General features: G+C 39.4%; 1 protein-coding gene across 1 annotated transcript in view; it reads right to left on the bottom strand.

Annotated features, from left to right (window-relative positions):
• EFCAB6 (EF-hand calcium binding domain 6) overlaps positions 1-16,160 on the bottom strand; it is a 111,779-nt gene that overhangs the window by 39,045 nt on the left and 56,574 nt on the right. The window contains 5 exon segments of the mRNA XM_075707467.1: positions 619-737; positions 1,777-1,873; positions 4,245-4,480; positions 5,619-5,752; positions 8,678-8,776. Of these exon segments, the coding sequence (XP_075563582.1) occupies positions 619-737; positions 1,777-1,873; positions 4,245-4,480; positions 5,619-5,752; positions 8,678-8,776 (685 nt within the window).

Genomic DNA, 16,160 nt, shown 5'->3' on the forward strand with positions numbered 1-16,160 from the left:
GATATTGCTTGTCATCTTTACACAGCATGAAATTACCTTACTTTCTTTTGTTATGTATGTGGTATGTAGCATTTTTCTTTTGACTGAATCACTTTTATTTAGGCTGAAAATATTGTAAGTAAATTTAGTACTCTGGAAAGGAGAGGCTCGTAGCACCGCCTTTAGACAGGTATGCAATGCAGACCCTCCACGGAGCTCCTCGATGGGAACTTTGTCTACAATTCCCAGCTGACCTGTGACACTTGGAACTGACTTCCACCCATCACAAACTAAGGTAGGCATTTGTGTGTATAAACAAAATTTATGAAAACCAAGTTAATTTAACCAGTGACCTAAGGTGCTGTCCAAGAAGAAAATGTATGTTAAATTAAAGGGATCAGTAATACTGAAGCCAAGAGAAAGTCCTATCGGAAGCTGATGGATCTAATTGTATTCTTGAGCTTAGTATGGTAGACATAGCCTCCTGTAACACAGTGTCATGATCTGAGGTCACAATCATAACAAAATAAAAGATTTCTTGTGCAGTGTAATCTATTGTCATTCGCTGCACTACCAAAGGCTCTGTAATCCTATAAAAGATATATTATTGCAAGAGCTAATAATTTAGAGTTGTCATACCTCGCCCAAAGCTGCTTAAATTCTTCCGGGGTGATTGGAATGCCAAATCTGAACAAGACTTTCTTCAAGTTCCTTGGCTGTATAATGCCATTTCCTTCACTGTCAAATTCCTGAAAATTCTGGAATATAAAAAATCATCCCTAACAAGAACGAACAAGTTTGACAAAATGTTTGATCTCTCTATAAGCTTAATGAATAATGGGAATTGAGGAAGAGATGGAAAATCATGCATATCTGAATTTCATCTTTTAATGTTTTTTCATTTGATTTTCACTGTTTCCTACTTTCTGCTACGGATGTGCAACTTCCAAAAGTTTGAATTGGGATTGACATCACAGGTGTTTAGGTGATGTATTCTGTGTGGAAAGTGTCTTACTGATGGCAAACACAGGGGATATGAGCATGAGAAGCGTGCATGCAGCGGTGGGTATGCCCACTGCTGAAGCATGCCAGTGGAAGATGAAGGCACTGGAAAATGGCAGACCTGCAGATTTTCTCCCCAACTTGTTCTATGCCTAATATGAATTAGATTTTGCTTTGCATTTTGGTTGGTTGGTTGGGTTTGTTGGGTATGTTACCATTCATCTTGCAAACTGAGAACACCAGTACTATTGTCTGATTTACACAAACATTTAATGAAAAAATTACATTAGTTTTTCCTTGTGCTACTCTGTTGTCCAAAAATTGCAACTATTTAACAAGTTAAAAAAGGTAAAAAGGTGGAAATAATTTTTATAGGACAGTTTTGTGAGAGTCTTTTTGGACAGTGTAAGCATTGCAGTCAATGCTTCACTGTGCTGGGCAACGCTGGGTTTCAGCATAGGAGTAGTTGTGTGTTTGTGTACAGCATGTAGTCAAATAGGCCTCAGATGAAGCCCATTACTACTCTTACAGCAGAAACATTAAATAAAACCAACAACAGTAAAATATTAAGAAAGTTTTAGAAACAACTGTGATAGCATCTACTACATAATCAACATTACAAAAATTGAATATTATTCAAATTGTTGATTTTTTTAATCACATAGTAAGTTTTTATCATTAATGAGCTATTTTGCAAGCATCTCTGAATATTTATAGAATCTGAAGATCAACATTGCATAACGTTCTGAAATCTATTAGTGCTGCTTATTTATTTAAAGAAAACATTCTTCTTACCCTTGCTAGGTCATGCCATCTGGTTCTTGCTTTGATAACAAGGTAGTAATGAGCGTGATCACAAGCTAGCTCTGCATCCGTTATCATCTGTTTTTTTCTCAGAACAGGAAAAAAAAATAACAACTAACTATGTTTTACATTAGTGGGATCTTTAATCTCCACAAGTTTCCTTCCCTTTTGTTATTCTTCACAGTAGTGGTGGTTTTGTTTCCTAGTTTCTACGATACCCATTAAAGACTGTTACTTCACAGCTGTGTAAACCTAATTCTTTAAATACTGCCCTATTTCCCTAGCTGCAGGTTAGCAAAGGTGTTTTAAATTTTGTAATTCCCTATTTATTTTCAAATCAATGTTGTTCAATTCTCCCTCAAACTCAAGAGCCAGCATGGATCATTTATACACATAGAAGGAAATGTTAATTATCTCAGAAACAGTTATATCCTGGAGTGACTCCAGGAAGATGATCCTTGATTTGCATCAATAACGTAGATCAAAACTATCTTTGTGAGTCACCAAGGCATGGCTAGGAAGTCTGGGGAGTAAGACCCACATTTGCAAATTCAGCCACCATTACAAGTGCCTAACTTTTGGGGGCCTGGTGCTTCTGGTTGAATCCAAGTGTGCAGAGGAATATGGGTGCCTCTGAATAGGATCCAGCATAGCTACACAGAAAGCTGAATAAGTCTGGGTGCTGTGCAAGGACAGACCTACCAAAGAATCGAGGGGACCTTCCGTCTCACCATTCTTCTCACTGGAGAAGAGCAGCCCTTCTTTTGGTGCCCAATTCTCTCTAGCTTTTCTAAGCATTTCCAGTTAGAAAACTGAGGAAAGGATGGTCATTTCTCTTAACACACAGCTGCCCACCTTGTGCTATGTCTAGTTTCTCCTCCAGCTATTGCTTTGTAAGGAAATGCTGCAGACATATGGCTTCAGAGCTTGGTTCAGCCACGCTCTCAGAATACGCTCCCTGGACCAAAATCCTCAAATGAGAGGCAGAGGAATATTGGGTCTGCAGACCAGGCGAGATGTGGTAACTACATCTGACCTATTCACTGAGTTCCTGTACCACCCATGGCACGCGCAGAACTCGGCTCCTGCAACGCTGCAAACTCAGCCACTTCTGAGCTCCCAGGACTCTAGGCCTTCTCAGCCTTTGCTGAGGGCTCCATTTGGATTTAGAAACTTAAATGCCACATTAATCTATTTGAGGTGCCTGGGAACCTTCTGAGTTTTCCTCACTCCCACTGCTTGAGAGAAGATTCCATAAGCCTAAACAATCCACCAACAAAAATAGTCTAAAAACTTAGCTGGGAAAACGCAAGTGCTCTTAAGGCTTTCAGTCACTGTATTTTCTTTGCTGGACTTCTGAAACAGTAATAGTATTTGAAATGAGGAAATTCTGATGCTAAATTCAAAATGTTTCAACTTCTAGCTAAGTCCAAACTGAAACAGAAATGAGAGCACAATAGTAATTGGTCTCAGACTCCAACTATTAACAAGACTCAATCATCACCAGTTTCCTTTCTTGATTTAGACTGATGTCCTTAATTCACTCAGTTGTCCAATTCAGGAAAAAAGGAAAACAAAACAAGCAGATAAATATTACTAGCATCAGAGCCAACAGTAATGCTGTAAGAGACAAATAAAAACTGGGAAATAAGCCTATGTGTATATATCACATCTTCACTGCCACAGCGGAGATGAGTTGCTGATCAGGAGCTTTTTCAGTCCTGCTGTATCTTGTCAGTATTTTTATGAATTTATCTCTGTTTGCATAGTTAAAAAGAGTTTCACAATGAGTTTTTAGAATGCGTTTTTTAGTGCCTAAAAGCTATTTATTATTAAAGTTAAGCTCAAACTCTAAAATTCCAGACGTTTTAAGCAGCATCACTTCTTGCAGGAAGGGAGGCTGCAGCAGTATTCTCCCTATCCTCCACCCACTCCACAGTGCCTCAGTGCTTCTGTGCACCTCACCTGATCTTGTCTACTCTCAGTGCCCTGGAGGCATAAAGGTCTGGAGCACGAGGCTTTGGGCGACTGTAATGTGTACTGACAACAATATTAGTCTCAGAACTGACAGACACTGTGCCAGACAGGTAATACCCTGGCTGCTCCTCAATCCAAAATGACTTCTGATTCCCAAACCATGTCCCCAGTTCTGCATGCTTGGAAGATGCAGCAAAGTTGTCCAGTTTGGAGGCTAGCTCAGCTCTACAGCTCCAACTCAGGCACCAGTATATATGTTTGACCTTACAGATTTAAGCAGTCCGCAGGGGTAGTTTTGGCATTTGAACCTAGCGGTGGTTAGGTCATTTACTGGAGTCATAAATCACCCAACTTCAGCTTGATAAAGACATATTTTAATACTACCTTTTTTCAATTATACCCAATAGAAATTTCACACAGCATATTCATTTCTGTAAACAAATCAGATTACTGTAGGTACTACACAACTTTTTCTTTCTCACTTGTGAGATGGCACAAGCCAAGGAGGTAACTCCTTAGTTTCTTGGGTGTGGAACAGTTTACAGAATTCTTGGTAATTTAATGTGGACGTCAGGTTCACTCCCAACAAACCAAGTAGGCACAGGAATTTCTCATCTCTAAGACAAAGCAGAAAGCTGTCCAAGAATTGCCGAAAGTCAAGCATGTTGATGATACCGTCATGGTTACTGTCTGTTTCACGGAAGGCAGAATAGGTGTCCTAACAAGGAATATTTAACTAAATATATTTAACACATCAACTACATATTTTTAAACATAAATAACAAATGTTTGCTCTAGACTTGTTTTGACAACAGGCAAATATTTTAACGCAGTTTGAGAATACAAAGCATTTCTAGTACTGCCTTACTAAACACTTGGGATAGTCTGCAGTAAACTGCAGTGTTACTGCTGTCATCTCAAGCAGGTACAGAACTGAGCACAAGTAGGGAGCATCAAAAAGCCACCCCCATACAAATTTACAAATCCACTTTCCATCAGTACTATACTGAGAGGTACCTCATTTCTCCCCTTGCACACCCTTAGAAAACCTGTAATGAAGAGAGACTTTACAGCAATTGATCTATCAGCTCAACAGCTTCTCCCATTAGAATAGACACAAAATGTTCAAACGCCTTTAAAATGGTGCAGTTCTTCAGAAATCTGAAGTAATGCTGATCAATATGATTAGCTTTGTTAGGGGTGTCCAAGCTGGTTTGAACAGAGGATCCCTTTCCTGAATGCTGATCTTTCCACTTCTCCCAGGGAACAGGGATGGGATGGGATGAACTGAGCAAAAGTGTAACCATTGCGACTTCTGTCCTTTGTAAAATGTGATCTCTCTTACTCTGTGCATATCCATGGCGGGAATTCAAGGAGTACATGCTAATGGCAATTACAGAAAATAATAAGCAAGTGTAGAAAAGCTGGAACAAAACTCTTAATTAAGATCACTGTGTTGCAAACTTTAGGGACTAAGAACGTCTTCTTGAAAGATCATTCTCATGAATAGATGGACTGTTTCATGAATGACTAGTACAGAGTTATTCTTTTCTAATTGCAGAATATTTAATAGCTATGCTCAAAAAAGGATGTGAAAAAATAACTCAGATCTTATTTTCCTGGCAGAGGCTGCAGAGAAGACAATTAGGGGAAAAAAAAAAAAAAGTTTTTGCCTTGAAAACTCAATTTTGAGTTTGAACTGGAATTTTCTGAGAACACAGAAGACATGAAATCCAACATAATTTTTAGAGTCACTTTACTGACAGCTCCTCCAAACCAACTTTTAAAACAAGTGTTTGTATCAAAATAACAACCAGATTCACTGCCAAAAGCAAACCATGTCTCAGTGTATTTACCCCATAGGCTTCCATCAGCTTATCATTAATTTGACTGAGACATTCTTCAGCAGTCATGTAGTGATATTTAGCACCATTTACTCTGTGGCTTGGGCTGTTACATAGTGTAGGTCCTGGCCCATTCAATCTGGCATCTGCAATAATGAAATCGAAGTATAGTAAACACTGAAAAGATTATATTAAACATATCTGATAAATAGCACAGTAATATAGTATAAACAAAACAAGAAACCCTGCAATCGTATTCCTTACAACCCAGACATGATAAACTCCAATAGCTGTATGCAGTATTAGTGGCATCCACCCCATTTACAGTAATGGCCTCAGCTGCAATAGTTTTCCCAGCACAAGGGGAAGAAGATAATCTCAACTGAAGAAAGCACAGCTGAGACAAGGTCGTCTTCTTTTGCTTTAGCCTTCTCTGGTGCCTGGTTGCTTGGAGGAAGGCAGGTATCAGACTGGAGGAGGAGAAAAGGAGCACCATGAAAGCCGTGACTTGCTGTCACACTGCCTGTCTGTCTCAGTGAGGGAACACAGGTGCTGCATACAGGGTCAGAGAAAGTAATTTGTTACATCTTTGACTGTGTAGCACAACCACTGCATGCTAGACCATCTCCCCTGGAACGATTCTATCCTGGCTGAGCCATCCTCTGGTTCGAACCAGTGTAAGCTATTTCAGGACATCTGCCATCGAAACACTCCTGACTTAAGAGCGCATCACCCCTGAAACTATTTCACCTGATGTTCTGTTCTGGCAAGACTCAGTCCTGCACAAACAGCAACTTCATAATGTCACAAGTTTACTATCCCACAGCCCAGCAGGATCAGGAAAGGTCAACAGCCAGCTTCCCAGCAGGGCACCCATGTACTTCCAGTCCTGAAGGGCTAAGGTACTTCCAGGCCATAGAAAAGCTATTTTGGTCACCGTTCCATATCTGATTCCTTCTGCTCTTTGTGCAGTGATACTCTAGGAACTTTTTATGCCTTGCTTCTGGGGAAAAAGAGACTAAGCATCTTTTGTAGCCTCTTGAGCATTTTAGAATTTTTCTGCAACATATGAGCCATACAGAGGAATAAAGTAATTCATGTCAGATTTTAAAATGGGAAAAATGTGCAAAGAAAAATGTACACACTGATATTTCACTACACCCTACTCCTGATTGATAAGAAAAACGCTAAGTTAATGGTCTGTTCTAAAGGAATGTTTCTTTTCTTTTTAAAAGATCTACATACACTGACACACAAGAGCTTGTACAACTACCCCGAAGAATCACTAAATAGCATTCAATACATCATTTTAACTTCTCCTGATTTTACCCTTTAAATCCTACTCCCTCCTACAGACATGCACTATCCTTCCTTTTTTTCATTTCCAGTTTCTATTGAGGTCTAGTCAAGAAAATTTGTACTTGTGCTATCTTCCCCCTAAAGCTTATAAGAAGAAAATCAGGTCTCTCTTTCTGTAACTACAGACCACCCTCCATCCCAGTGAATCACAAATCATTGAAAAATAAAAGTTAGGAGGGTTTTTTCTTTGCCTTCTACTTTTTGAGACTTACTTTGTGTTAAATGTGGGTCACACTTCCTTTTACAACTATGGGATAATACTGTATGGAAAGAAAAGCTGTGATTCTCACAATTGGCAAAAGCAAAAACTTTAAATACAGACAAAACACTGTTGATTCTTGATTTAAATAAAAGAGCTGGCACACTCATTTTCCCCAAGGTTAACCTGTTTCAAACATCTTTTATTAGGTTACTGGATGAAGGCACACATATTTTGGTTGACAGATGATTAGCTGGCTATGTTAACAAACTTCTAAACTTCTAGGCCTGAATGAAGAAAAACCTGAATATCATGTCAGCCAGCCACAAGTCAGCTCTCCCTCTTGTCTTTGTTCTAAAATAGAAATAGTGACAGCAGAAAATAATAGTAATGGTGTGAAGAAAGGAAATGCACACCTCTGAGAAAAATAACAGAGCCATAATATGGAAATTAAAACAGGCCTTGAAGCCAATGGCAAAACTGCCATTGACTTCACTGGCATCAGAATTTTACCTATAAAATAAATGAGAAATTAATAATTACTTACTAGCATTAGTTTGCACTCAGGGTTCCACCTTAAGAAGTCAGTTCAGATCCCATCAGCTTCATTTTTGAGTTGAAAATCAAAACCTTTACTTACAGTGCCTTGAAATCAGTGAAATTATTGATGGGGTAAGGCAAGTAGCTGAGGTGAAAAAATGTGCTCCCAGATTATCAATATATTCCTCTGGTATTCATTCCTCAGCAACAGTAAGTCAATGAAGACCACATCCTCATTATATGGGTGGACAATACATCCACATCTACACAAACAGCGAACCTTTCTCTCTCACTGGGATTCTTGATACTCTAATAAAACTATCAATTACATTATAGATAATCACATTTCAGCATTCAGTAGTAGCAACATCCCTTAACAGCTTTAACATTCAAAAGCAGTACTTTATATTAAAACCATGATCCAATAAGCAACCGGATCACACCACAGAGCTCCAGTCGTATATACTGCTACTAGAACTCATCACTGATGGCTTACTAACAGATCTTCCTTTCCTGAAAGGACCAGTTAGCGTTTTCTGGCTTTTTACACAGAATAGAAAAAGTTGCTGGACATCACTACTATAAAATCATCCACTGTAATTTAGGATACAACATAATTCCAAGACTGTGAATAAGAGTTAGAAATGCTGAGGACAAGGATCTACTCAAGGCAGAGCAATCAGTCAGTTACTTCTTGCAATCTGTTAGTGACAATTCCATGGCACCTACCTGTGGACCTTTAGTTAGTTCACATCCCACATGTTCCAGTTTCCCTCTTGTCCTGAGTTAGATACTCAGCACCTTAGCTGGATCAGGAGTCAAAGAACTACAGAGAGGAAGGTCATCCGTGTGCTAAAAATCGTATCACTGATCTCTTCCTAATTTCACCAATAGCCTTTCCTCGAAAGAGAAATGTTCTGGATCTTCCAGGAAAGATTTGTTTCATGCTCTATTGTGGTTAAAATTCCTTTACCTTCCAGTATTGCCACAAAATCCAGATAACTCAACCCTCCATCTGATAACTCTAGCTTTTCTGTTAGTATATTAAATTGACTGTCATCCATTGGCATGCCTTATCTTCCAACACCTGTTAGAAGAGAAATAAAATAAGTTATATAACGACCTGTTTTCTTGCTTAATATGCCATTTTGAATACCAAATATCTAGGTGTTTTATCCTATGGCTCAAGTTGAAATTACTCGAAAATTGATCTCTCTTCCTTACACTTACAGTAAGCTATTTAAATATAGATCTATTCTGTACAACTTCAATTCTATACAGAGACAGAGAGCAAAATTTGACTATACTTTTGAGATTGGCATTTTAAGCAAAAGCACCGAGTGACAGGCTAAGATTAAACTTCACCTGGAAAGGAAAAAGTGCCAGAAGAAATGACATTAGCTCATTTAGCAGACTGGAGGAAAACTGTCATTTGTAGAATTTGCTGCTACCACTCTTCCACGCAAGCCTGCCACAATCACCTCCTGGACAAGAAATGCTGCAGAATGGATTCAGGCCCCTGAACTACATACAGCGGCAGCAAGGTGGGAGGCAAAATTCCTTCTGCATTGCTGCTCTTCAAAGCAGATTTGGGGATGCATTTTAGGTAACCTATTTTGGCAAGGAACTTTCTGATCTTCCTACATGCCTCCCACGCCCCCTTCTCTTTTTTTTTTTTTGCAGGCCCTCTACCTCTCTGCATCTAAGAGGTGCAGCAGTCTGGAGTGGCAGCAGTGTCCCATTGCACCCCTCTTAACGTTACCTGGCAGTGGACTGTGGAAGAGTCCCTGGTTTTCTTCTACTTTTCCCATCTCCTGTTTCCCTGAAAAGTTGTTGCAGGCCCTGCTGCTGCTGCTGAAGGATTTCTCCAAAACCCTTCATTTCCTTCAGCTGCTTTGTAACTCCTGATTTAGGTGTATTTCTTTATAACTATCCTGCACAGCTCTGTCCTGACTTTCCAAGTGTTCCTACAGCAATTACTCTTGCCATTATATTTTAGTTAATTGTACAGATTAAAAGAAAAAAATCATTAAATAGCTGAACACCATAAGGACTGTTAAAAAAGTGAGAATAATTAGCAAATTATCACTCCTTTCTATGAATGTAAAACTTCTGGATAAGCAAGCACATTTTATGTTCAGTTGAACAAGTATTTACCATCAGATCAAATGCTTAATAGTAGCGATAAGGAAATCTGGCTGCACAAATCTAATCAAAGCTGGAGAGAATCAGTCACAATAGTAATGTTGGTGACTACAGTCTCAACTATTATCACTTTCATCTAGAGGAAAAAAAAGTGATAAAACTCTGCCAAAACTGCATGCAAGATTAAGTCATATTAAATTGTATGACTAGGTCATTGTCCTGGGGTGAATAGCTCACAAAAGGCATACTTTCTAAGTCATTTTTAAAGGAAGAGGATTGATGATAACCTTACAGGAAGGAGATATTGTAATTCTTCACAAACCTGAAGGTGCACATACAAATTGTGATGTTACCCCAGGACCCCTGACAGAGCTTCAGTTACCATCTTCCTGATTCTGAACTGAATTAAAGATTAGACAAGTCCAAAGGTGCAAAGGCAGGGTCTGTGCCTAGTTGCCCAGTTCCTAGGAGAGCCAGGCCAGTGAAGCCAGAGGTACTACACTACTCTTTGGTAAAGGAGGTGGAGTTCGGCATCCCCCTTCACTAACCCACCTCACACCTATGGTACTCCACAGGCAAGCAGCTAAAAGGTGTCCTTATGCTGTTAGTGGTAAAGAAACACAGAGAACTGACAGTGTTGGTATAACCTGGGTGATTTTACATCTGGATTTTTGGGTTATTCAGGCATACCAAGATCAATTACCCTTCAGAGGAATGTAAGGGTGCATTCTGTCCACTCCCTTAATGCCACTGTAACATAATGGTATACAAATAAACAGAGCTTATCCACTTCCAAGTTGGGCAGACAGCTTTTGCCCACCTCTATGTCTTGGCCTGGAATAACAAATCAGGAAACAAGCATGCTTTTATGTTTACCACTACCACACTACACTATTACTGTTTGAATAATCTATTCTACCTCTGAGAACAAGCAACTCTGCCCAGCTGTACACCAGCTGCCTGGCTACCCTAAATGAAGCTGTAGATCAGAGTAGTAGTTTCAAACGTGCCGATAAGGTGGGCGATGGTGTTGGCACACCTGCCCAGCTACAGAGTCAGGATCCAGTCAAAGAACAACATACCACTGTAGACCAGTTTAACTTCAGTGGCACCACAAAATGCCTTACAATGTACCCACCTAAACGCACTTGGGACATGCCATATTGCCTACAACATTTGCGATAACCTAATGTATCCAAAACATCTATATGCAGCTGGCAGATGTGGTATAGAGAGTCCTACATCCTTCTGAAGCAGCAGTTGGAGGCCAGGGGAGATTCCCCACAATGCCTACAATGGTGTTAGACAGCCATATCTAGATGTTCTTTATCTACCGCTGAAACTATGAGCTCTGGGATGAAAAGCAACTGTGCTCCCAAGGCAGGGATTGACGAACATCTTTGTAGAAGTGTCAGGAAAATTAAAGCAGGAAGAATGTGAAAACTCCCAGCTGGAATTGTACCTAGACAATGAGGTGGAAAAACCCTTTCTTTTGCAAAAGGTGCAGAGATCTCTAAAGACCACAAGTGATGGAGAATCAGTTTCAGTCTGCATTTCACTTGACAACACACATACCCAGGCAGTTCCCAGAGACATAAGGTAGTCTGTCACTTCAGTTCTGATGAGGAATCCCTTTAATGACCTTATCTGCAGAGAGCTCTCATCCTCATTCATTCCAGGGTGGGCTTATTTCACTCAGCACAAGGCAGGGCAGAACAGGACTGTTGCAGGGAAGCATGCCTCTTTTGAATGATCATAACCAGCAGCAGCAGGGCAGAATTCCTGGGCAGTATTCCACCCAGCTGGACTCTGCTGAGCTTGTAGGGTCCAAGAACATCACAGTGCAGTGATGCATATACCTGGCTGCAGGTACATGATGATTTTTTATCCTTTGTGCATTGCCAAAACTTGAGAAATGCATCATCCATAGTGTAATAAAAGAACAATGAAATCAGAAAGACTAACTGTTCAATAGCTTCTGGTGCTATACAAATATCTTAAATGTGAGTTGTACACAGACAGCCAACGCAGAAGAAAAAACAGCAGGTAGAATGAGTTTGTTCTGCCTAACAGCGACAAAACGCGTGTTACTGCATTAGCTGCAGGCAACATACAAGCCTCTTAGGTATCACACTGTAGTGTAAATCACAGCAGCCAAAGCCAGTGTCCCAAAGGTATGTGCCACAGATGTCAGATCTGTATGGGAGGAAGGGTTGCAGCTTAACACATTCTTAATAAGTGTATTATTAACAAGAAAATATTAAGAAAAATGGAAAATGTTTTATGTGTTTTGTCCTCCCTCTTTCCCTCCATTTCAAAGCAATTTCACTTCCTGCACGCAATTGCAGAAAGATATCCACCTGAGGGTAAGAAGATGTGCAGCTGAATGCAGCTACGGTGTTCACAGGGGAGGGCTCTATAGTAACAGCCTTCATCCTGTCATATCCAGTTCCTACCAGCTACCACTGTGGAGTTGTAAAAGAGGGCTTAAGGACTCTGAATTAAGGCTTAGGTGGTTGGTTCTTTAAGGTATGCCCACTCCACATAAGAAATGTGTTCTTGGTCCCAGTTCATACATGTTCTTTTTGACAGCTGCGACCAGTTGAAGCTTTCAAGCTGTAGTGCTGCTACAGGATGACAATTTTATGTCTTTAAAGACAAGCTGAGATTCTTTCTCATACAATAACCTGCATGAGACCTGTTTAGCTCATCAGTAACTGAAACAGTCCTGGAGGATTTAACTCTAGCTGTGTGAGCAGGCACATTGCTAAGACAGTAAGTATGTTTCTGGGAAAAGTACACAAGGGAGAAAAATAGCTAACATTTTTTCTACCTTCCACAAGCCAGCTTTATTAATTTTCCCATGCGATTGCTTGTTATAGGCAAAAAAGCTGTCTTTAATAGTTGCTGCCTGTTGTATCACTCTGTCCTTCAGCCTTTTAATTACTTCATCAACAGTTCTATTCTGGGCGTATTTGTTAGCTTGATCTTCAATCTGCTTGATTCTAAAATTGAAAGATTGTGCATGAGGACAAGTCACTTATTTTTTGTAGTTTCAAACATTTGATTCAGCAATAACGAACAAGACTGCTTTGATGACAAACAAGACATAGACATGGAAGAAGCTTCTTTGATGCAAACCAAAATGATAGGATGATCAAGTTAGAGCACACATTGATTCCAAGGCCTATGTTGTGCAAACTTTTCTTATGTATAGTTTGCTTTACAGAAAAGAAAAGAAAAAAACACCACAAACACAAAAATCAACTGATAGTGCTCTGAAGTATTTCTTTTGCAAATGGAGATTCTAGACCTCCAAATCACAGGCTTAGTTTCTAATGAGCCTGAGTTTCTACATCAGCTAAGGAGCCACCTTTATCCTTTAATACCTCCTCAGTTAACATGAGATGGCTAAGCTAACATGAAATAAGTTAATGAAAGTATTTCCATTGATTTTAAAAGGAAAAAATATCTCTTATGGCGTTTTGTCTCTTCCTGGGTCCCAAGTAAATCACTTCTACGCTTCTTCCATTTGGAGGAATGGCCAGAATACCTTTCTTTCTCAGGTCCTAGAAGAAAGTTCGTAGCTATGGACTATATAATCTTCTTGCTGAAATACCACAACCTTCATCAATAAGCCATTAAAATAAATAACAATTAAATATTTAATAACTTTTAAAGACAGAAAAGAAATTAAATTAAAGGGTATGTAATGTGTCCCACTTGCACCTATTTTACATCCATTATGAATTTACTATAAGCCATGAAAAGGAAAGTTAGAACAATTATTTTTGTTAAATTTTAGAGCATGTATTTCCATATAAGCAAAATGTAGAAATATTCAGCAGTCTTGTTTTATAGATTTAAGTGTGTTTTATAGTATTCCCTAAACTTGAAGGTAATCTTAACATTTTAACTCTTATTCTAAAAATATGCTAATGTAGAGTTTTACTTTGATCTGAGCAGCACACAGAAGATTAACTCTAAGCCTCCCAAAAGGGATCAAAAGATGACAGTGACTGGTGACTCCCTCCTAAGGATTTCAGATGGAATCATCTGCTGAAGGCACCTGGTCTTCTGAGGTATCCGCTATCTTGCCTGAATGCAAAAGGTTGCCAAAACATTACCAACCTTACCTGCCCCGTCCCACTGATTATTATATTCTCCTGCCTATCAACATAGGCCTTGCCATGAATGACCCTGAGAAAATGAAAAAGTAATTACAGGACAGGTGATGAAGGTAAACTCAAATGTTCTTTAGACCCTTCCTCCTTACTGAAGTTCAAGACTGAGGCAAAGGATTGTCCTGGAGATAAATGAATGATTATTTGCAGGATGTCATCTAAAAGACCATCTTCACTGTCAGGGGCTTATTCACAAAAAGTTCTCTTTATCTACTAGCTTTATAACCTAGTAGGGAAGCCTTAGACTAGATTGAATAAAGGAGCTGACATAAAAGCTCACAGGAAGGTATTAACCACAGCCACTTAGCTGAGGACCTAAAACTGCTTGGAATAGGGTTATACATTACAGGGTCATAGAAAGGACAAAACGAGACAGAATGGATCAAGCATGCTGGTTGTCATTACATGAATATAAGAAACGTGGTATAAAGAAGGGGACCTGGAAGTCCTTATGGTTCTTGGGAGATCCTGGAATCTTACAGTTCAGTAAAATAAACTTTATTTAGAGTTCTGCTGATAAAAACCTATGAGAATGAGTGCTACAATGGTAGGATGCCTACTATATATCACCAACAGGGAAAAAATGATTTGGATTTGAAGCTTTTGGAGATCTGGAGATTTTTTTTCCTGAGGCGGGGAGGGAAAAAAAAAAAAAAAAAAAAAAAAAGAAGTAAAATCATACAGGGTGAGAGAGCTGATTGTAATTGGTTGGGTGATGATTACAGCAGAACACAATTTGTCCAGCAGATTATCAGAATGTGTCAGTGATATCCTGTTCATACTGCAAAATATAGTGGAGGGAAAGTCCTTCTAAATTTTATCTGAATGAACACAGAGAAACTGCTTGAAAAGGTGAAATACAGCTTAGGCAAGAATGATGATGGAATGACAGACTTTATGACACTTGTAAAAGGAAGGCAGGAGAACAGTGAAAAAAAGTAGGTTTCTACCTTCTCAAGGAACTAAGGTCTCATGGGAAATGGGTCTAAAGTAAAAATAACTTAAGGAGACCTGGCAGTGCATCAGTGAAACATGCCATCACAGTATAAGAGAGAAGCATGAGTCTATACAACCAAAATCTGAAAGGCCACAACACAAGGTGAGATTCAATATCAAAAATATCAAGACTAATGAGAACTCACTCTATAAATGCTTCAGTAATATAAGAGAGGTCAAGAAAAAATTTGCCTTTCTATTTAACAGAGAAAGAAAACTACCAACAGATTGCATCAAGGGGGTGAAGCACTTAAAGCCTCTTTTTGTATCGGTCTTCAATAAAGAGTCAAATATAAGCAGGCTGCTTGAACAATTAATATTAATAACAAATAAGGAAAGAACTACAGAATATTGCTATGTATTCATATTGGTTCTTAAAGACATGGCTAAAATTGTCTCCCAAATTTATGCAGAAAAGCAAACACACTACCTAGCTTTAAAAAGAGGGAAGGAGAAGAACTGGAGAGTTACTGACATATTTCTAAGAAATCTATTCCTGCTTTCAGGCAGTAATTACAGAGTCACAAAGAGTTCAAAGCCTGTTAAGAGACAGAAGAGCCACTAGGGATCCTTGAGATCTACCCCAATTTCAGGCAAGCTTATATTTTAAATTACACTTCCCTCCAACCAGCACCACTTTTACCTTGGTTTCCTAGGGAAATAAGAATAATGCACATCTGTCAGCCTTTCCCCTAAATTTGGCATCCATCTACCAATTTCAGTGAAACTTGAGAGGGGTAGGGGTCTTCAGATACAGTGGTTACAAGTTTTGTGAAATTGACAGTCATGAAAAGGAGATAGACTCTTCATTCTCCTAGTTGGAAAGGCAGGGACATTATCTTTTCCATTTGTTAACAGCTAGCCAAGCAATCGGCATACGTGCTTCTCTGGGCTAGCCACGCACTGCCTCTTGCCCAGCTGCCAGCTTGCAGTACTCAGTGAGAAGTATGTTCTTTTTCTGCCTTCAAGTAATAAGACACAAGTACATTTACAAACTGTGTGAGACACTAAACCCTACCCCCTGCACATTCCCATCTCACTGGGACTGGGTCTCAAAGTTCTTCATTCAGGCCTGACAAACCTAACCTAACCATCTACTCTAACGCATCAGTTCTGGGTGCCAGAATGCTT

This window comes from Pelecanus crispus, chromosome 1 (genome assembly GCF_030463565.1).
Source record: "Pelecanus crispus isolate bPelCri1 chromosome 1, bPelCri1.pri, whole genome shotgun sequence".
In the NCBI taxonomy this organism is placed as follows: Eukaryota; Metazoa; Chordata; class Aves; order Pelecaniformes; family Pelecanidae; genus Pelecanus; species Pelecanus crispus.